Source organism: Rhea americana, unplaced genomic scaffold, assembly GCF_003343005.1.
Source record: "Rhea americana isolate MKP2758 unplaced genomic scaffold, rheAme1 scaffold_16, whole genome shotgun sequence".
Taxonomy (NCBI): Eukaryota; Metazoa; Chordata; class Aves; order Rheiformes; family Rheidae; genus Rhea; species Rhea americana.
The window spans coordinates 7,825,711-7,849,033 of NW_028185705.1; the positions used below are offsets into that span (position 1 = coordinate 7,825,711).

Sequence of the window (23,323 nt, forward strand, 5' to 3'; positions counted from 1 at the left end):
TCTGTTAGGCTAGAAATAAATACATTCAGTGATACTGCCTAGTTTAAGAKACTCCTGTAATTACTCCTGCTTGCGAATTAGCTTCATTTTCTAGCTATAAATAAAAAAGCAACAGAACAAYATATAATCACTTGTGTACTGAATTCACCTATTCTTTTCTTCTAGATATTTATGGGCCATTGGTAAAAATGTTTGGAAGAGATGGAAGAAACGTTTCTTTGTCCTGGTCCAGGTAACCAGTTTAACTAGAAGCTGATCTTAAATCATGAAGTTTKTTGATTTAAGTCTTTGTTCTAAATGTTTTCCGTGCTGCATAATTGATGCAGAACTGTGGTTCTGCATAAGGTGTTTGTTAGGTCAATGCTTTTTCTAAAATATTGTACATCTTCTCAAGGATATCTCAATTACAAACCTCTAGCCGTGAGATTCCTGAGGCAACTGAATGCTTGATGAAATAGAGAAACAATTTTAGTGAGGAGTTAATGAGACAAGAGGAAAGCTCAGTCTATTTTGGCTGCAGGTACTTCAGTGTAAATGCTCTTTTTTGCCTCTGGGTAAAATTTTAAGTTCATTCAATCTACAGAAGTTTCATTGTTGGCYACATCAAAGTCAGTATTTCACTTTATCTTCCCTTCATGTTCATTACTCTCTCATCGTTTGCAGCTCTCATTGATCATTTTTCAGTGTCTTTCTTCTTTTTTTTTYCTTTCTTTTTTCACTTTCTGCCCTCTCAGTTTCGGCAGATTTGTATATTTGGTCATTGTTAAGAATTTCAAAGAAACAGGTAGAAAATGTACTTTAAGATCTGAAAGCGTACAGTCATTACTTGCACATTAGATCTTCCCTCCCTTCCCCGTCCCAAGGGCGGCCTGAGAGTGCTGCATAAGCCACAGAAATCAGGGGCCCCAAGGTTGAGTGGCTCTATCTTCACACTACCCTCATAAACAAAGTTGCAAGAGTCCTCTCAGGTCCCGCTCTCCCTCGCTCCTCTCYGGGTTCCCCAGGATTTACTATCTCTTGAGTATGAGAAGAAAAGCCTCGTGCAGGGTCCTGTGGTGGGAATGCATTGTCCAGACCATAGATGCTCTGACAGAGAGAGTAACAGGGATCTGACTATTGTCTTGTGCCAGCACAAATTGAAAGCAATCAAGTCAAAGGGTGAAATCCTACTTGGAGCATCTGAAGCAGATGGCAGGTCTGCTCCGGCGGGGCCAGGATTTCACCCATGTGTAAGAACAGAGCGAGGTGCAAACCAGATGCGCCAGACTCCACATTTCCGATAACGCACCCTCGCATGTTGATTTTTCTGTGCCAGTAAAAGGGGAGGAGTCCATGTGGTCCATCTGCCACATTACACAGCTGGTTTCTCTGGTTCTAAATCACCTCATGAGAACTGACTGGTTTGTTCTGAGTTAATTATTAATCTAAGTTCAACTGTCCCAGGAGGAAACTTGAATTGCATTCCCTGTTTCTCACTGCCACTTGTATAGCACTAATCCATGTGACAGGCAAGAAAATCCATCCTGGAGTGGTAAAAAGGATTTATGATTTACATGGCATGATACATGTAAGTTAGAGCCCRTTTGGAGAGACCAGCTCAGCACCTTGTCCAGTAACCAAGTGCAATCAACAGGGAAAATTCAAGTGATCGTTTTGGACTCTCCCTTCTGGATGGAGTCAAAAAGGCCACAGAAGAGAGGGCAGGGCATTCGTGTAGACCAGTAACAGGAGACGCCTCGACCTGCCCAGGCAGTAGATGATTTAGATTTAGATTTAGATTTAGATTTAGATTTAGATTTAGATAGAAGTGATTGGCTTAGGTTCTGTCTAATCCGTTCCCAGAGGATCTGATTTGCAAATGCACTCACACTGCAGGAATCGGCCAGGTCCCGTGGTGAGGTAGGTAGGTAGGTGCCTCCTGGCGAGGAAGTCCCATGGTGAGGTAGGTAGGTAGGTGTTCTGCACCTTGCTGGGGACCCCAGCATCTTGCAGGGCTAGACCTCTGGAAATGAATCTCGCATTGATTCACATTTAAGGGCCAACAGAGGCTACATTTAAAGAAAGGCCTCTTGGGACTGTTGTGTAATGATCCTTTTCTTGCACAGAAGATATAAAACCRTACACTGAAAACGAGGGATTGCTTTTCTACACGCATTTGCTGTGTCTAAATTTGAAGTGCTGTGGCAGTATATGATCACCCATAAAGCARTTAGTATTGCTTTATCCTTAGAGAAAAAGATTAGATTCATTTCTATTAGACCAAGTTTTCAGTCACTTTTTTCCTTGTGCACAGGGATTCTTTAAAGTAGAGGCCTTCTCAGAGAGGTCCTGTGTGTGATGGAACAATTTTTCTTTCCTAAAATAGATTCTCCCATAAATAAACATAGTGATACTCCTGTGTGCAAGGATTTGCAGGTTTAGATCCCAGGACATTAATTCCTGTRTCTCTCTCAAGGTTTTCTTCTGGGCCTTTTTACATAGTTGCAGTTACATCTTCAGTTTTCAGTTGCTAAGTATTCTTGGCATGGAATTGAAGCTCTCGGAGTTAGAACATCCTTTCTCTTGTTACTAGATCTGTGTTCTTCAGCTCACTGATAAGAGCARAATCCAGCCAGAAAAGCAGTTCATTTGATTAAGACGAGCAGTCTTTTGCCCCCGGTGAGACTCCATAAACCACCTTAGAAATTCCAGCTGCCACTGCAGCTCCTCTCTTACATTACCGTTTGCTCAACATTTGGTGCAATGTAAAGTGTTCTGCTGTACATCAAATATAAACAAGAAACACTCTCTATGCAGTCCCTCAGATGTAGTTTGAGCATATTGAACATGTCAGCAGGCAATAAAGATGGAATAAAAATACTTTGCTGTCCGTATGTTTGTCATTTGCTTTTCATGTAATGCAAAGGATGGGTGCTGATACGAACAGGGATTGGAAGCGAAAGTGTTGATGTCCAGAATGCTCTGAACTCTGCTGAACTGCAGGCAGAAAATAACCCAGGCAGAAAGACAAGCTGGCTCAGTTACGTAAAGAATGGACAAGGAGCAGCGCATGTTCAGGAGCTCGGTCATCCACACCAGGCTTCTGTCTGCACCAGAGCTGAGAGAGGGCATCCAAAGTGTGCTGTCCGTTTGGGATTTAGTGGTCTGCTCAGTCCATAGCACTGCCAAAAGGCACGGTTGTAAGTTTGGATGAATAATTAAATATGTTTCCTTTCTGATCCCTTGTCTCTTTCCCTTATCTGTAGTATCTTCTGTTATAACTTTGTCTACCTTCCCTTCCATTAACCTCCTGCTGGTCCTGTGCCCTGTCCTACCCCCATTCCCCATTACAGATGGAGGCAGCCAGTCCAGCCTCAGTTCTTTTCGTGCTCTTCCGTGGTACCACTCTACCTTGTGGTACCAGAGGTTAAGAAATACATGGTAATAAATACTCAAACTCTTCATATCCATCTAAACAAGGCAAAAGGTGCCAAACGGCTTAGGCAGCACCGTGGAGGAAGGTGTTGATGGCAGCTTGGCTCCTTTGTGTCAGTGGTGCCTCACTGGTATGAAAAGAGGCTTTGCGCAAGTACACAGAAGGGGAGCTCTACAGGGCACGTTTCCATTGCTAGTTGGCTTCTGTAAGCACTGGAGAGAAGGGGAAAGGAGCAATAACTCACTTGTAATTTGGGCAGAATAATCCCTCGCACCTTCTGTGTCTGTGTAGCTGTGAATGCTCTACAAGAGAAGAGATGATTTGTTTGGGTGTAGTGGGTGAGAGCAGYTCCTTTGTGCCATTTCTATAGCTGGGCCTCGTCTCTTTGGTGCATGCACTCCCATGTGGACTTTATTCYGCCCTTTGGTGAAGGTTTGCGGCATGGCGTGGCTTGCAGGGCTGGTGCATATGCTTGCTCCTCCAACGTGTGCCAGTGCGCTGAGGGGGGATGGTTTTCTCTTTTGAATGAATCGCAGTCCTCTCTGCACAGTGCCCACCCTTCTCGTAGACACCCTTTGAGATGAGCAGCAGAAGAGCAGAATACTGATTAGATGTAAATTACATGGCAGGGACTCATTACTTGCCTAATTTTAAATCCTGAGATATGCAGTGTGAAAGCGATGGCAGAATATGGCCCTGAGCTTGGATGGAAATGGTCCACAGCATCACAAGTGAGGAAAATGCTTCGTAAAGGCGACAGTAACACCAGTGGCGGTGGTAAGCAAAAGCACGGAAAGAATTGAGGGCAAAGTTCTCTGTGACTGTTTGAGAGAGGAACTGTGCATCCATCACAGATGTTAGAAGTGCTTCCTAAGTTGCTGCATCAGCTGGCTGAGCACAGCATACAAATTTCAGCCCGTGTGCCAATTAGACCCCTGAGCGTGCAAAAGCTGGAATTTCTTCCTAGCTGACAGAGCTTGTATTAATTATTTGCAAGGTCTAATGTGCTGTACTGGAAATAACACTATTGTTGGTTTTGTTGGGCTGGCTGGCTTTGCAAGAGGAAATTTCTTGTAATGATTCGTAAGGGCAAGTGAATTAATTACACTGAGATTTCAGACTGAATCTGTTTTTCTCTTGTCATAACCCCATTTCTGTGCTTTGGCAGCATATGGGAAGTAACACTCTGTGGTACCTGGATGACATGTCTGTGGAATAGCTTGAAGCAATTTTTGGCTGATTGTGTCTGATGATGTTTGTAGCATGATGCTGGAACCAGATCAACTCTCTGCAGATTAAAACCAGTTGCAATGTCTATGCCTGGATCTATTGTTCTAGTGACAGACTCCCTGAACTCAYTATAATTTAGACTAACAGTGACAGTTCCTGCTTTCAGCAAAACTCAGCTGATTCTGAATAAAAAGAAATGAGTAAGTGTTCAGTAACTCCAAATAACCAACAGAACTTGAGAATATTCAGCAAAATCGCAGTATCCTACACTAGCAGTCCTAGATTGTAGTCCTCAAATCAAGGTAAATTACCCATAACTGGTCCCCATAATCGTATTAAATCATATTTTCAGTTCAGCCTTTGCTGAAAACTGGGCATGGGTGGTGATTCTTGAGGAGCCTTGAGTGTTGAGGATTTGTTTGGGAGCTGCTGGTTAAACAGACATCAGAGCCCATTCGACTTGGTTAAGGTGGATCCTGAGTACGTACTCTGCTCACAYGGGCTGGCATAGCAGGCACGGTTTCCCTTCCTGCAGACCTCCCTGGGAAAACACGTACACACCTCTTGGTTGAAGGAAGACGTTAGAACAACTGTTACATCCAGTTTAGGGATGAATGAATGTGCTGAGATGTGAAAACTGTTGTTTTCACGTTTGTTTCTTTAAGCTAGATCGTTTCCTCTGCTCATTTGTGTCAGTAAAGGGCTGGGGAGGCAATGTACATCTGGAACCAGAGGACAAGAGTCTCCCATCAAAGTGGAAAGCTGTATTACAGCTGGCAGTATCTTAGCACAGTTTCTCTCCCTTGGGATAAAATGCATGCTGTTAATCTAGGAAAAGTCCATTTAAGAATTTAACCCAAGTGGGGCGTTGATATGTCAACAGTGAGAAACGGGTAAGTAACTGACTGAGTTGTGTTCTGCTGGAAGTGTGAGGAACAACAATTAACAGGTTTGAACAGGATTCTCGGAAGAGCAGTGCTAGCCAGAACAGAAGTATTTGGTGGTAAAACAAGGATGAAGTCAGTGCTGGTTAATACTTATCCACTGTATTTAATAATCACTAGAATTATATAGCTGGTGACAGAATATGGTCAAGTGCCAAGAAAGTCAGATCTAATTTAGCAGCCTAGGAAAAGTGAACTTTGGCATTTGTCTCCTGCTGTCTCTATTTCCCCTTGCCTGATTTTCTTTGTTTCTTTTTCTCTTTTTTCTCATTTTCTTTTCCTTCTGTTCTTCTGCCTCAAATTATATCTCAAAATAGTGCTCATTTTTTTGTAATGGACCAGGCAGGGCAGCCTTGGGTTATTTCCCTTCTTTTAGTTTCACTCATTTCAGCTTCCTTAGATGCTCCTTTTCTGTCCTTCATCTAATCCCTGGATGAAATCCCAGTTGCTTCAAGAGTTTGTCCCTTTCTGGGCAAAAATTTTCCCTCAGTCTTCCTTCAGTTTCCTCTTTGTATCCATGGTTTTTTTTTTCAATTACTCAAACCATTCATCTTGCCCATCCCATCTGCTCGCTTGCTCTCATACTCAGCTATGGGTTTGGTGTGAACTCAGCAGGCTGTAAGATGAATTTCTGCTATTAACTATTTCACTTGTCTGGCCACTTCTAGGCTTCCACAGAAAGCAAGCTTTATAAAGCACAGTATTTTCTAGAGGGCTGATGCGAGGCAAGCTGCAGTCCCACCCGATCCTACAGTGCTGTTCAGCAGAGAAGCACAGTTGTTACATACAGAGCATTCCAGGGTCTAGTTTTGCAGGATTTTTCTTTACCACCACCCACAGATGGAAGGAGCCATCCTTCACTGGTAGCCGGGGCATCAGCTTGGTTCTGACTGCAGGCAGTAAGTAAATGCTGTAGGCAGCCAGATAGGAGTCAGCAGGTATGCTGGTCCTTAAAGTCATTAGCTAGAGTTGATAGGTGCAGGCACTCTGCACAGCACAGTTGACACCTTTTCCAGAAGGCATCAGTAGCAAACCATTATCTCCTCCTTCCAGCCTAGTCTGACCTTGCCTTCTGCCAGGCACTTGAACAAGCTCCTGGGCAGTCCTGAACTTAGGCTTTGGACTTTGGCTGTATGGACAGAGAGTAAGTAGGACATGATGCCAGATAGGCCAAGGCTCATTGCATGTTGTACGCTGACCTATAGATTTCTTCTCATAATGACATACAGCAGCTTATTCCAGGGAGAGCGTGCRAGTGCTAACAGGAGAGAGCAGCTCACTCTGCATCTATCCCAGGATGCCTCCTCCAAAGTCTGCTGTCTGTATCTGTCTTTTTTTGACTTTTAAAAGGAGAGTTACAGACTCGAAAATGTGTGTTCCATGTGTTAGTGTTGTATTGACATGGTTGGCTTATTGATAYGGATGAAGAATATTTTCTGGATCCAAAGATGAGATAAAATGTTTGTACATGAAGAAGAGCCTGAAATTTAGACCTTACTTTGTGGGTCAGAGAAGATATTCTGAACTAATGAATTAATTTTACTTGTGGCTGTGGAACAGCAACAGGAACAAAAATAGTCTAATCAAAGCTGGATTAGTGTAACTCATTTCAGGAATTAAATTTATTGTGGCATCCCTAAAGTACAGGTGTCTAACAGGGACAAACCAAATCCTCACCGCTGTGATGAAATGAAGCGTCTTCCCCGTAAATAAAGCGCATTCAAGAGCTCATCCAGGAGATGGCAGCAATATACTGCAAGTGTAACTGAATGAAAACTGCAGGAGTCGTCTGAGTATTGTGCTGTGGGGCACTCAGCTATTTTTAGATTTCTTCTTGTTAATCGTTTTAATTTTTGTGTTGCCGGTAAGATGGTAGGCATTCAAAGTTCACAGCATGTAACATGCACTAGTGTGCTCCTGCAATTGGTCTGTTACTTGTCAATCTTTCATCAGTGCTTGTAGTTTTAAGGAAGATGCAAGATGCTTAAAGCATCACTTTTAGTCTTACTCCCACAGGCGTGTTACTGATAGGGTTTATTCTTAGGTGGTTTTTGGAGCCGTTCCTGGAGTAAGGCACGGCACAGGCAGAGGCTGCTGAGTGCAGGCTAGCAGCTAGCAGAGGCCCGTAGAGGGCAGCAATATACCGAGCACCGCCTGGGAGACGCGAAACCAGAGAACTGGCTCTCCTGCTTTAAGTAAATGGCATTTTATTAGCGATAGATGCCACCAAAATATGCACTGCATGTGTATTTGTAAGAGAGCAGTTTATCCCTAGTTCGGAGGCAAACTCCTCAGCTGCTTGGCTGCGGGGGAGAGCGCAATTGCTTGCATGAAGCCCTTCTTTCAGGACGTTTCCTGAATTCCCCCCAAATGACGAACAAGATCCATTGCCATCCACAAGAGTTTTCAAGATCCCTCTGAAGTCAAAGTTTCCTCCAGAGGTCAAGAAAATGTCCACACTAATAAAATTATGTAAGGAGTCCAGGATGTGACACAACCTTAACAAAGTCATTTGAAATCATTTGACAGTAAATTTCCCTGTAAGTTCCTAGCCTAAAGCACGGAGAATCCTTTGCTCTCCGCACAGGCTTCTCCCAGACGATCCACATTGCAACATGCAAAGTCTGAGCTGGGTCTTGATGCGGCCTGATGGCCTCCCGAAGGCGAGCCGGGAGCGTGGCAGAGCCCCCGCGGCTGGGAAGGCTTCCGTCAAGAACTTGACATTGAATGTATCGTGTCATGCAGATGGTACCTCAGAGGAGTGAGAGCTGCCATTTACAGCACTGATGACAACAACTGCCGAGATCAGTGGGATCTTAAGATTGCTTTAATATGACTGGCACCTAGCAATTTAGCTCACATTGTTTGTGACAGGGTGTCACTCTTGCACTTGTCTGGGAATGAATGAGTTTTTTAAAGCGTGTAGCTTTCTCTCTTGGAGGAAATTAAACCACTGTACATACTGATGCTGAGAATTAGATGCCAGCCATAGCAGGCTGTATTAAGAGAGTGCTTTGCTAATGCGTGCTAAAAGTTTAGGCTGTCTCAAGTGGGCAATATCCATGAAAATTAAAACTCCCTCTTCCCCAGTTACCGTAAACATGCCGTAAATGTGCAGCGTTTGTAAGCACTTTGGATTAACTTGTYGTGGTCGCCTGGTGCCATCTTAGCTTTGTGGTTTTCTTCAGGTTAGTCAATATACATTTGCTATGTGCAGCTACCGGGAGAAAAAAGCTGAACCTCAAGAGCTGCTGCAGCTTGACGGATACACTGTGGACTACACCGACCCGCAGCCAGGTACGGGAACCAGCGGCTTACGGTTGCTGCAGGAGGTGCTCATGTCTSTGACGCTAAATACAGCTCCCCAACTGGAATCCTATTTCTCTCTGCCTGTAACTGCACTGGAATCAGTATTATTATAAATATGTTTGTGTTTATGCTGCTCATTAGCTATGCATGACTTTGCTATAAATAGGTTTAAGGAAATGAACTGAGAATTGCACATTAAGAAGGAGAGACTAGTCTTTTCTGGGGCACCTAAGTGGATAAGACACTTAAATCCCAGTGAAATGCAAATGTGAGCAGAATGCTCAAACTGAGTAATAATCCTAACCTCTACATCCAGATTATAGTCCTTAAATAAAAAGTTACAATTTCATTGTAGGAAATATTTGTGGGACCAACCTTTTTTCCCTATTGYATTTTCTCGGGGATAAATGTTTGAGTAGAAGAGGCAGAAAAGCATCCTGGTACTTGGGTGTACTTGTTTACATGGTGCTGAGACCCTTTTGCAAGTGGAGGAGCACCATATCTTCTTTTTTTCAGCGGGGCAATGCACTGAGAATGGTGTTCCTCACCCTGCCCCGGATAATAGCACCCCCCCAGGGGGGATGAAGAAAGAAATAGTAGGTTTGATTGTCAGAACTTTGACTCCAGGTTTATACCAAAGTCAAGGAGACAAGATGATGGACACTGAATCAGGGCAAAGATAGAAATAAGCATGCACCCCCCGCCCCAGGAAAAATAAAAAAACAAGGTCCCAGGAAGCCGCTGTCAAGGCAGTGACAGTGATGCCGCAATGAAAGGGAGTTTTATCTGAGAAAAGGCCGGGGCCTTTTGGCCCAAGCAGCGTTTGTRCAGCGTTGAGTACTAGTGCCCTCAACATCACGACTATGTGCCTCCCAGCACATCCCCCTAAAAACCCTTATGCTCCATTTTTAACCAGGCTCAAGCAATCCAACCTGCACTGTACCTACTGGCCAGCTGCGGACGGTGGGTGGGTGAGAGAAGCGATTRACCCTGCGCCTGTTGGGCACATTTTGGTAATCATAGTGCAGGATGTTACCCAGGGCCCTGGCCAGGTCACTGTCGGATGGGCGGTGAGTTTGGCACAGGGAAGTGATTCAGCTTAGCCAGGAACCCGGAGCAGCAGGGGCTTCGCTGGGGAAACCCCTGTAGCGCAGGTTGCAGGGAGACCAGGCGAGGTCTCATCATTGGCCTCAAAACCTGCAAAATTCTTGCCCACTTTTACAGCTTGCGTTCCTCTCCTGCCAGGTTTGGAGGGCGGCAGAGCATTCTTCAACGCAGTGAAGGAAGGAGACACGGTGATTTTTGCAAGTGACGACGAGCAGGACCGTATCCTGTGGGTCCAAGCCATGTACCGAGCCACCGGCCAGTCTCATAAACCTGTGCCGCCTACCCAAGTGCAAAAGCTAAATGCTAAAGGAGGAAATGTGCCCCAGCTAGATGCCCCAATCTCTCAATTTTGTAAGTAAATAAGTTCTCTTAGAGAGCAGAAGTCTTTGATGGAAAGATTTTCTGCACTAATGTAAATCTGTATTTGCACACGTTTTAAGAATGCAATACAAATTTATTTCGTTATCATTAAGCTGCTTTTTACATCAGTGGATTCAGAACCAGTTAATTTGTGTGTTTAACACAACCAAACCCGAGAAACAAAATTCCTTGGGGAAACTGTCAATGAGTATTTTAAAGTGCAATACTTGATGGAGGAGAGCCTGGGATCTGAAAGTCTGAGACCCAGCCTTCTTTCTGCACACGCACGCTTCACCCCCWCACAATAAACTGCAGACCCAGATCAGAGCGCTTCATTAGTGCCATTAGCTGTCTATCAGATGTATCACGTGCTCAGAACTACAGGTGCAAATCTCGCAAGTATGAAATACACACACAAAAAGAGGTCTCCTGTTGAATATTCAACTGTAGGAAAACATATGGTATTTTTAACAGGTTGCTTTGCAGGCCAGTTAGATGTGAATTTAAAGCAATCATCTTTTAAGTCAGAGCTGTGCTGCATGTCCTGTGCAGTTATACCCAGTTTGCTTAATTTGAAATTTAGAGCAATTTCTTTTGTCTTGCAAATGTAATTTGATTATAAACTAGACAAATCCCTCCTCACTCATCATTTAAGTGATTCGAGGGAATCAGCATACATACTGAAAGGAAGAACAAAGTGCTCATTCTTATTTAATGTACCTCAGTAGCATATCTCGTATCCCTCTGCTGTGTAACATACAACGTTTCATGTTAATTTCAATAAAAAGTAGGTGTTAGAATAGAACATAAGTAAAATAAGAAAAAGTTCTAATTARATCATGTTTCTACACTTTTAAAATAGTCTCTGCAAAACTGCAATCATTTGGAATATTTTGTTACAAGGAACTCGGAAAATATACCCCTTGCAACATCTGCTTGCTTTTAAATATCATTTGATCTTCTTTTATATTGGTTTAACTTTTTCATGTCGGTATCCAAAATAGCGATGTAAGACGTACATCTGTGTGAGCAATGTTACAGCGGTAAACCACTACTATTTTTTTTTTTTTTTTTTTAATCCTCCACATGTTTGCTTATTTTGGGCTCCCTTTGGCCTTACATTGCTTCTGACATGAATGAGAAAGTAGCATGGTGCAGTTTGGCAAGCACGGAGTCAGTATTTTCATTTCAGTGATTCTCATCCTGTCTGTCCTGTTCAACTCATTGACCTAGAGGGTGAAGGGTGTAAAGGATTTGGGTTCTCGCCTCTCAGAAAGGGAGGTAGCAATTGGCCTGCTACAAATGAAAAGTTTGATCTCTATGATTAGCCTTCAGACCTGGCTGCCTTATGCTGATCTGAATGCACTCACAGGGCTTGTGTTCATCTCAGTCTAGGGTGTTTAATCAAAAGCTTCTTGGAAATACCAGGCATGGGTCCTTCTCTCTGCATCCATTTGTAGTGGAAAGCATTTATGTTCCATGGCCGCTTTTTTAAGTGCTAAAAACCTGCAGTGTCGCAGAGGAGAGAGATGCGGGTTATAGTTCCTTCCCCTAATAAGTGATGCTGAAGGATACTTTCAGCTGATGATAACATCTCTTACGGGACTGTGCTGTGTGGTTGGTGCAGAGAGGATGCACTCTTGTTCATCCCAGTATGACCCTACAGATTAGGATGGCATAACAACTTCGAACTGGGGAACTGCCTTTCCTTCCAACCTGCTCTCATCCTGCATATGTCAGGCCTGGAGAATTTTCTGCTGGGTAAATTCAGGTTCATTTATCGTGTTTTCACTTTACCGGACCGTTATGTGGAGTCATGTTGAGGAGAAACCAAGCCTCCTTCCCAGAGACATCCCAGTTGCCTGACACGGTCCACAGCAAACATCTGCCAGGACGCAGGGGAGGGATGGGGATGCCCCAGGCCTTCCAGTGTGCCGTCACCATGCAGGGAGCTGAACTCCCTGTGCATAAGATAACTAAGTTGTAGAAGGGATAGCTCTCCTGGCCCTTGCCAGGGGATGGCCAAGTCAGTAACTGAGCCCAGGAGTCCTCTCCTCATCTAAGCACAGCACAGCACGTCTGCCACTGACTTGTGCTGCTCATGTTTGTGCAGACCTGCATCAGTCTGACTTTGATCAAAGGCATAGGAATGACACAAGTTTGACCTTGCTTTTTCCATCTCACTTGCCTGTCAAGAGGCAGGGGTCTCCCCTCCTTCCTTCCAGTGAAAACAGCCTGGATTTCACCCCTTGGCTCCTGTAGGGTGTCAGGGGGCATCCTGACCCTGAGGGAGGTCAGTATCTGACCAGTTTCTCTCTTTTGTCCTCATGCTAATATAGCCCTGAATCTGGATCATTCGGCCTCTTTTATGCCACCACCCTCCTTCCATCAACAATATATGTCTTTCCCAGAAGCTGGGCAGCTTCAGGCTCCCCTTATTGCTGCAGGCACTAGGAAACCCTTAAAATTATGGTGTACCAAAGCATAAAAGAGGGAAACCAGTAAGCTCCTGAACCTGGTGACATCTTGCAACATTTGCATCGTCTGGGCTTGGCAGATAGAGAGTGTTTTGTCCTCAGTCTTCCTCCCTTCTCCTCCCTTGGATCTAGAGCCTCTTGAAAGCTCACTGTRCACAGGACTTTCATCCTACAGGAGGAGGGGGAAAGCATGCTGTAGTACACATGTGTCTCAACAGCAAGATCTATCCGGTTTTCATATTTTAATGTTTATATGTGGCAATATTCGTTGCAAAAGTCATTGGGTGCTGAAGTTAAATAATGAAGAGCAGAAGTGAGTCATGCACAGCGCATATGATGGTCTATCAGGAGTCTTAATTATAAAAATACGTATCTTAAGTCATCAAGTCTTTAAATTCAGACATATCAAGTATTGCATTTTTAAAAGGGTCTTGGTGTGTTATTGGGTTTTTTGGTTTGTGTTTTTTCTCTCTCTTTTTTTTTTTTTTTTTTTTTTTTNTTTTTTTTTTGCCTGCAGAAAGGTAAGGACTTTTTTGAGACATTTTATTCTTGTACATTTGTCTTTATACTTGACGTATTTTTAGTGTTTATTAGAACCTATGGTAAACGAAGGATTTGCAAAAAAAAGTAAATGTTCAGCAATATGACTAGTAATTGTTGTTATAGCTTTCATGTTGTAGCAGTCGGAGATGGCACATGCGCATGCATGCACATGCAGAAAACAGTCCAGCCCTCCACTCCTGTTATGGAGCTGTCGGTTAAGCAGAAACTTGAGAATAACGTATTTCGCTGTTGAGAAAACTTGGGAGTACTAGTGAATTCGTTTGGTTCCCACTTAATTTGACTTAGCAAATAGAAACTTTATACAATATTGAAATTTTCATCTCTAGTTTGATAGCAACACTTGACTTGGAAGTAAACAGACAGCTCTAAACAAGGGTGGTATGTGTTTTATTTGCAATTTAAGTACTGAAAAAATAGATCCTGCTATTCATTAATTTTTGTATGAGTCTACAATCCCTTTTATGTGGGTGAACAATACCTGTTAGTGTGAAAAGTTTTGCTTTTTTTTATTTTGCTACAATTTAAAAGAAAAAAATCCATTAACACAAAGCTATGCTTTTCTCCAATATTTGCATTATAAAAGAAAAAACCCAAAACTGTTCTTGTTTACTGTTGAAATCATGCACAGTATTATAGTTAATAATGCTGCCAATACATATTACACCTTTTGGCAATATTTAAGCTTCATAAAAGTGGTCACTTGTCTGACAGTACCAATCTTTGTTCGTTTTGTGTTAGTGATACATTAAACAAAATTTCCAAACATGCTCAACATTCTTTTTTTTTTTAAAAAAAAAAAAACACTTTTCTTTTTAACATGAAAGATTGGTCAGTATTTGTTTTACATATCACTTGTGGTTATATTTCATTTTTAATGTCTGTTTATATTTAATGACTGTTGGTCACACCATATACAAAGAGTTGRTTATTTTGAGAATTTATAATGATTTGTTCCTCCATAATAAGTAGCTAGGTTTATTGAGCTTCATACGAAATTTTCAGCTGTAAGTGTTCTTTTGGTTGGTTTGGTTCTTTTTAAGTTTGTTTTTCATTCTTTGCTTGAACCCAAATATTTAGCTGCTAGGTTAGGGCTCCTGTCTGCTTTCCTGAGCCTTGTTGCTAGTCTTTATGTTATTCTGGTTTGTTCCTTCTTACCCTGCTAACTTCTAGCTGGACTCAAGGGTAAGTGCTTCCCTGTAGCTAGCACAGCTCAGATAATCAGACTAGATTATCTGACATATGCAATGTGCTTTTTTTTTTTTCTCTCTCTCTTAAATCTTTCTCATGTTTAGATTTTGTAGTAAAAACTTTCCATGTTATTTTCCTGAATTTAGGTTTGAAATGTAAGTTTCCATACTGAAATTAGGATGCATGTGATGTTTGCATAATTGCCTTCTCTCCTTGGCTTTCACATTGGCATCAAGTGATCCTCTTAGTAAAGCCAATCATTAACATTTCTATTTTTCATTCCAAGATGTAAATATTAATTAACATCACAATAAAACTGTAAATAATACCTCCTTTTGTTTCATGGAATTTACATCCAGTTGACTGCTTACTGCCTGAAAACAGATCATTTTGCACTCTGACAATATCGTTTTCTCTCCGTTGCAATGCTTAGCTGGGCGTAGCGCTCCAGCGGCGCGGGGCTAATCGTGGACACCTCAAAGCGTAGAAAGGTAGGGCAGAAAACCTGCGGAGGCCCCGCCGAGCAAGGCGAGGTGCAGGACTCCAAAGGAGCCCGAAGCCCGTGTCCACACGTGCCTYGCGAAAGCACGCCGGAGTCACCAAGGCGTGACAGCTTCCTCTCACCTAAACCCAGGAGGGGATTATTTCGGCAGCGAACGGCAGCTCTCCGGCCTGCTCTGTGTTTGGACGAGACCGGAAGGCTGACCCACGCCGAGTTAAATCCGTCACTCACAGAGGGGCTGCTGGTCTTCCCCAAACTGTCGCAGAGCAGTCGGTGTGGTGTGGGGCTCAAACACCGATCAAAGCACTGCTTTCTAAAGCATAAGCTAGGGGAATTGCTATTTTGCCCCTTAATTTTTGCCTTTTCCTATTAGAATACCTACTTTAAAAAGACAAAAGCCTGAGCTTACGCATTAAGAGAGATTTTCCTAAGTCTTTCTTCAGTCTTAAATATACAAATCCTGCATTGGTGCTAAAAGCTTGCTTCTCCAATACCTGGTGAGTGCCTGCTTCCCTTAGGAGGGAATAGCATCAGTGGGTCACGAGAGCTGGCAAATATGTATCCGGAGTATCTGAATGCAATTATGAGAAGGAACAGGCGGTGTCATCCCTCCTGGCCATCAAACAAGACTCCTTTTTCTTCTTTTTCCTTTTGTTCCTTTTTTTCTTCCTTTTTCTGTGTGCGAGTATGTGTGTGTGTGTATAAATATACCCTTGGGTAGCAGGCAGAATTCCTTCTCAGCAGACACTTTCTTTTTTCTTTCCTTTTTTGCTTTCTAAATGTTTGGATTTCCAAAGAGGATTCTTATCAGACTTTACCACAAAAAAGTTAATTTGATGGAAATACAGATTTTTGCCTCTCTGAAAGAAAGAAAGAAAGAGTGAATGAATGAATGAATTTGRGTTTGGCAACATTACATATATTTGCACTACAATGCATTGCTATCCTATTAGATTATTTTAATAGTTTTGTGCTTTAATTGCTTTTTTGTTTTAGATAGATAGAGGTATCATGAGAACGCTGCTGTGTCTTCTGTATTGTCAACTTGCAGATGCTTCATTGCAGGAATGCAGAATTAAAATGTTAATTCAGTTCTCACATAACTTGCATGAATTTAAAAATAGCCTGTAAATCACTTCTACGTGCTTTAAGAAGCATGGGGCTCTAACTTAACGAAAAATAAATTCGCAGTCATCTAATTCAAAGTATTTTTAAATAGTTATAAAAATGCTGTGAAACAATGTTTTGTATTATAAATAGCTGTTTTCTAAAATACGTTTTTAATTTATCACATGAGGAAACATGTAAGTGCATACTACAAATCCTTRTTTATTTAGCAGCCAAACGTTAGGTAACTTAGATTTCAGTTCACTGCATAGCGTGTGTCTGGTGATTTACAGGAAAATCCTTAACTGTTTATTAAACCTTTAACTCGAGCAGAAAAGAATCGATATTGGCAGCAGGGGAAAAGCGGTAAAACAAAGGACTAAAATAGAGATTAAATTTAAAGTTGCCTTCTAACACGGAATAAAACGACGGAAGAGGTTGTAGAGAGCTGGCTGAGGAGCAAGTCGAGACTGCTGCRGAGGCCGCAGCTCTTGGCAGGGTGGAGGAGTAGCGCAGCGAGGGGCGCAGACCTGGACGCGCGCAGCTGCGCTCTGCAGGAGTGGCAGTGCCGCGGTGCGCGGAGAGGAGGGGAGTTGGTAAGTCTCGAGCCGGYGCTGCCCGCAGCTCGCTCGCCAGCAGCAGGGCGGCACCTTAAGCCCCAGCGTGGGTTTGGGTTTTTTTTTTTTTTTTTTTTTTTTGCCCCCCTCCCGCAGAACCCCGGTATTTGCTAGTTCGACGCGGCCGAGCAAAGTGCGGTTTCGAGGCTCTTCCCCGTGGCACGGCTCTAACGAGCGCGTCCGCTGGCTCCGCGCAGTGTGCGGGAGCGCGGGAGACCTCGGCGCTCCTCCAAGCGAGCGGCCGCCCCGCCGCCTCCGGCCGGGCTCCCCCGCGCTCCCGCTGCTCCGCGCGGCCACGGCGGAGCCGGCCGCCCGCAAAACTTGTCTGGCCGTGCCAGTGAGGACTTTTCCAGAAATATCTGTAAATGAATAGCTGCCATCAATCATTGTCATTCCTTTATTTCATGTCTCCTGATGAGGTTGACTAGTGTCATTGTTTGTTACTGTCCAAACCACATCTTCATTCTTGTAATGTCAAGCAGATATGACAAGCACACATTTTCCAGATGAGTAAGATACAAAGTCACCTTTTAATTTACAGTTTTTGGTTTTTTTGGTCCTTTTTTTTTTTAATAAACAAATGTGTTGTAAGATTTACCGAATGTTTGGTTGCCTTTGGTACTAAAACAAAGTCACTCATTAATGAAAAGAAATTAATCTGGAGTAAAAAATTCTTACAATAAAATGGCTACCTATAGCCTTTTATAACAAGAATTCTTTTATGGAGCTTGTCCCCCATTATTAAATTCACTGTTTGCAGAACAAAATCTGCCAAAATTATTGCCATAGCGAAAGAAATGCAGAGGGCAGTGAAATATATTTTGAAAATCCAAGAACGGGATATTTGAGATCTTCCTTGTTAAATTACAGCTACAGTAAATAAGCAGAAGAGCAGCCCTCATAGGACAGCATGGTGGGACCATCCTTTGTCATTATTATTGTTGTTGTTGTTGTTATTCTTTGCATTCCTGACACTGACAGATTTTTAAGACTCAGATTTCAAACACTTACACAAAATGTGTGTTTGACAGAGGGCTAGTTAACGCAGTCAGTCTAGAATGCAAACTGCAGAAAAAATGAACAAAATGAAAATAAAAGCAGTATTCAAGAAAAGACAGCAACGCAAGTCTCAAAGYGTAGCATAAAAGGCCAGAGGCTGTAGTTTTCAAGAAGACTTAGGGAGTCTGCGCTGCCCAGGTTAGCTTTGCTTGCAGGCTCCCTTTTGAGACCACCATCAAACACCTTTCAGCTGCATTTGAGTGCAGCTAGTCCAAACACGTAAGGTAACTTCTGTGGGCCGCAGCATCGTTTTGTCTGGGGCCCTGAACAAAAAAGCACCCGCTAGCTTGGCACGGCAACTTGGAAAGGGATTGTAAATTACTGGAGCATCATACAACTTTCTTTCTTTGSTTTTCTTTTCTTTTTAACTAGAGTAATAGCATAGGGTCAAAAAAGCAACCTCGTTCAATTGAAACAGTGGATTTAAAGCATTTATAAATCAGTTGTACACTTTGGATGTGAATATTAACCATTTTCATTTTGCAGTTTGTTTAAAATCTCATTCAAACTGTACAAGCCATTTTGAAGGAGGATGGATTATATATAAAACTGTCATTTCATATGCAGATGCAGGCATTATTTTAAATCACAGATCAGCTGTCTAGAGTGGAGGGACAATATATTTAGATCTATCCTTTTCTTTTTGTGTTTTCTAGGAAGAGTACTGCTTTCAATATAATTTGATTTCTAAATTTGATTTTTTTAAAACGATTCCTTTAGAAAAGATCAAAATGCAAAAATAAATTGCAAGCCCCATGGTGCATTTGTCACGTACCAGTTAATTCAGGGAAGGTAAGTTTAGCATAGGTTTGTCCTTTTTAACATGCTCCTAGTTATTCTTAAGAATTCTCAGCATGTAGACCAGGGCAAACGTTATCTTTAAGCGAAATTCATGTGTGTGTAATCATTCTCCAAAGACATCTCTGGTTCAAATCACACCTCCTTTATGCCTTAGCTGGGTGGCTTGCACACAGCCAGTCCTGCAGCCCTGCCAAGGCAGGGTGGTTTGAACAGGCAAGAGCTGCAGCGCTGGGCCATCAGCACCGAGAACTGCAGCTGTTCATCTTCCTTTCCRTGTCAGAAAGCCGCGTTTTAGCTCCCCGGCTGGCAGAGCCCATGTGGATCATACCTCTTTGAGATGCATCGTGGTCACTCGAGCTCATAAACTGCCATGTGTGATTCCCCTCTCCTCGTGTGGTTGTTCTGAGCTGGGGAGCTCTCCGGGCAAGCGGGCTTTCGAGCAGGCGTGCRGTGGGGAGCTCCAAACAGGGTCGCTGTGCAGTGACTCACCAAAGTAAATGCGTCCCTGCGCCTAGGCGGCCGCTGTGTAAGCTCCGTGTCMGTTCTCAGCGCTTGGCTGAAAATTGCCCCTGCACCCGCCTTGCTCGGAGAGACCTTAAGAAGCTCAAGACAGATCCTCAGCTCCCTCCAGGTCAGCACAGCCTCTCCTGGTTCCCTGAAGATCTGTGCCCACCTTGTTAAGGGAACATGAAGGGGGGAAAGTTGGCTAGTTTGGAGTAAGAAATGTGCGTTTCAAACGCGCTTCCGAGCACATCAGCTCAGAAAAGGTCACCAACGAAAGGGCTAGGGGACTCGTCCRGCTTCCAGCTGATTTACTCACTTCTCAGAGTCTCGTTTGCTGAGCAAGAGGATTGACAGCATATCAGGGCTCCTAATTGAAAAGTAATAAAATCTCTGAGTGAAGCTGGCAAATTAAGGCCTCCAGCCAATTTGTCAGCTTGCAGTCTACTCAGAGGAACCAGAGAGAGCAACAATCTATTAAAAATAGTCTGATAATATCTGTTGAAACATTTTGTGGGCACTAGCAGTGGAACTGAAAMCAGCATATACGCAACCTTTGGTAGCGCACTCAGCCCGATCGATCTTGGCCCGGAGGGACAGAGACGATGGGGCAGAAATCTGTCAAAACAGACAGGAGCCAGCCCACCGGCGTGCGAGCCCGCCACCGCGAGACCCGGGCTCGGCGTGGCCGTCACGTCTGGGGCCTTAGGAGCTGCAGGCTGCGTGTGCCGTGGAGGTGATACGCTCGCTCTGCGCGGCGGGGAGGTTGCCCCCGTCCCCGTCGCTGCGCCGCGCGGGCTGGGGCTGCTTTTCCTGTCCCCGAGCCGAACGCACGGAGTCACCGTCACGGGGAGACGGAGGGGAGGATTGGGACCGGAGAGAGAGTCAGATAGAAGGCAAGCAGGACTCAACGTGCGAAGCAGAACTGGGGAACGGACCCTCAAAAATTGCAGAGCCTACTGCAAAAATCGGCATTTATTCAGCAGAGTTTTAATGAGGAAAATTGCCAGCTACTGCTGAATTAAGTGTTGCTAGCAGCTAATTGAAATGCTACATGTTTTAATTTGTCTGTTTTCTTTCCAGTGGGTGATGTTATTTATATGATTTGTATATAGTTAAYGACAGACTATACAGAAAATGTAAAGATTGCTTCCAATAATTAGTAATATCTGAGAGCACAGACGTGAGCGAGGTATTTAGAAGGCATGCTATCACTTCACAGGTTCCTATTAAATAGTTAAGTAAAACATACATAAAAAAATACTATCCTATTATTTAAAGCATCTTATATTCTTTTTCTTAATTAAGGATTTTTGTTTCTTCTGGTAAAGAGCAATTTTGTTTTAAAACAAATACAGTCTCCGTATACCGCTAGTGCGGAAAACTGCATTTTTATGTCCTTTCAGCCACATTGTTTCAAGGCCACCCAGTTCCCCTAGGAGGTTATAAACAGGGGAAGGATTTAAATCCTATTCTATCTGCSGAGGATTTGGCAAGAACCCATATAGTAGGAAGCTGAGCACAGACAAAAACGAGTGAAAGGTATCTTTTAATTCCTCGGTTGCTGGTAGAACAAAGCCTGCTCCCAGCAGGGTCCCGGCTGGCCGCACCCAGGCTGGATTGGCGGCTTCATTTCAACTAGGGAATTTGGTGTATTTTTAGTTAACCATGTTGAGATTAATTAATTAGTCCCTAGGACTTAGTGCCTGTAAACGTCATCCAAAGCAGAAAAGTGTGAATACGTTGAGGCTATTAATTCACAAAAAAATGGCAGCTCATAATCCAAGGAGAGGAAATTGTGTCCCTCTGTCAGGATGACTGGCAGCTCCAGCACACTATCAGGTTACTTTCTGAGTGATAACAAATTACATATCAATTTAACTTGTTAGCAATGCTTAAAAGAGCATCTTTTTATTTCTTTGAGGTAGCATTTAAAGTTGCCATAAAAAAATTTGCTATGGGGAGTCRAACATTGGCATTTGGGTAAAGAACAATGTGACTGGTTTGATACCTAGAAAACCTAGTAATTTTAGAGAAAATGCTACAGCTATAACTTCATTAGAATGGCAGAATCTATTATGATTAACCACAGTTACCTAAATAGGAGCTAATTTACTTATGTGAGCCAAAATTCTGTTAACTCATAGTGTATTGTAAGATACCGAATACGTTACTGGGTTTGTGCTCTGTTTTTAAGTACAGAATAAATGCACTATAACGAGCAGTTGACAAGATGTTGATTCTAAAATCTTTTGCCTAAATGCAATGAGATAGTCCATAACTGATGCAAGTTGACAATGGGAGGTGAAGAGTATACTATATAGCTTGGGAAGAGAAAAGTTAATACAGGGAAGGGGAGATATTTAGCTTTCATGCTTCATACGGTATATTTTTCTGTTGTGTATGTCAACTAAAATGTGTTGCATCTCTCTAAATGGTGTCTTTCTCTATATGTATAAATGAACAGATGCAGATAGAGCTCAAAAGCATGGCATGGATGAATTTATCTCTTCCAATCCCTGTAACTTTGACCACGCTTCACTCTTTGAGATGGTTCAGCGCCTCACTTTGGACCACAGACTTAATGATTCCTATTCTTGTCTGGCAAGTATATTCTTTGGTCTCTAGTGATATAAACATCAAGCAGCAAAGTCAAAGGTAGTGCAAGGGGGGGCTAATCCCCCAGTTGCTGGAAGATTGGCTTCTGTTTACACCAGGTTTGAATTTGGCCCAGAGGTATTTTCTTTTGAGAGGCTGTCTACAGTGAACTTACTGCTGTTCTTCTCCAGTAACACTGTCTTTATTATTTTTGTTTACTGTGCTTATAATGATTCTTCCTGTAAAGACAAACTCCTGGTTGGGCATGTACAATAGCAGGCAGAAACTGTTTTGCAGCATCCCACACTGCCTTCCAGAATCTTATGGATGAAAGAACAGGGAAAAGCTGACGCTCTGGTACCAGTTCCCATGTCAATGGAGTCATTCAAGGAGTAACTGTGGCCCAGCTTTGTGTCTGTTTATGAGCAGGGATCCCAAGCAGGTAACAGGAGGGACCAGGTGGATATACTGCAGTGATAGGTCTGCTGTCTGTCCTTGCTTGTGTAATCACGTGCCCATTAATTATCCTCATGAGCAGAAGCTGCAGCTCTCAACCCATTGCTGTATAACCGTGGCACTGAGATTCTCCAGGAGAGCTTGTAGCCTTTGTCCGGGGTGCAGTGCTTTGCGGATCTTAGGAGCTGTGAGGATGTAAATGACAAATAACCTTTAACAGTATGACTTGAGCAATGAATTTCTAGCTGCTTAGGCGAGGAGGAGAACTGTGCTCTGAGTTTCTAAGAAAGCAACAAGATAAAGCCTTTCCAGAGGGTGAATCAGGCCYGAAAAGCAGGTTGAGTCTGAAAGGCGTGGGACAGACCCTGGCCTTCCCGGTCTCCTTGTGGTACACAGAAACCTCCACACGGGGGTGTCGTCATTGGCTTGTTCTGCAGAAGGAACACCCCGTGAGGTTGTCTTCACATCGTGCCAACTGTGCAGTGTCTGGAACTGGGGCTATGGCGTAGCTTTTTCTTAAAAACAACAACCTGGAAACACAACGGAGCAGTTGACAGCAAGACTTTCGGTCTTGAATCCTTTCCTCCACATCCCCTCCACAGTGGTGCTCCTCTCATCTGCTGTGCTCCTTGCACCAAATTCAAGTCTCAAAAAGACTAAGTTCCAGTAAGTGCAATTAGCAATAGAGAGTTTCTTCTTCCTCACAAGGGGCAGGGCTAGGAGGAACAGTTGTGGACATCCCCTGAGGTAAGAATAGGATGGGGGAAGACTGCATCATGCACCTTACTCACGTGTGTACAAGTGATGTGAGTAGGCTCAGTGAGACTATTCTGTCATCTACAGCGGGTTTCTCACTGGTTCCGTCCAAGGTYTTTGCTCCAGTAGCAGTGAATTTGGCATGCAGCTTCTACTCCCCATGCATGTCTGACACTAGGAAGACCATTCCCATCCATGCATGTCTGACAGGTTGACTTGCAGCTGGTTTGTCCCTATGAGGTCTTGGGCCTGCTGAGAGCTGTGACCTTTGAATTAAATTCATGGCTAAAGGAGAGGTGTGAGGCCATCACTGAAAATGCTTAATAAGGTTT

The 23,323-nt window shown here is 43.3% G+C and overlaps 1 protein-coding gene across 3 annotated transcripts in view; it reads left to right on the forward strand.

Moving 5' to 3' along the window:
- Window positions 1–23,323, forward strand: part of CADPS (calcium dependent secretion activator) — a 240,013-nt gene that overhangs the window by 128,657 nt on the left and 88,033 nt on the right. For all 3 annotated transcript variants that reach the window (XM_085300112.1, XM_085300114.1, XM_085300115.1), the window contains exons 9-12: window positions 166–232; window positions 8,778–8,886; window positions 10,144–10,356; window positions 21,649–21,785. In XM_085300112.1, coding sequence (XP_085156238.1) covers window positions 166–232; window positions 8,778–8,886; window positions 10,144–10,356; window positions 21,649–21,785 — 526 coding nt within the window. The remainder of the gene's footprint in view (window positions 1–165; window positions 233–8,777; window positions 8,887–10,143; window positions 10,357–21,648; window positions 21,786–23,323) is intronic.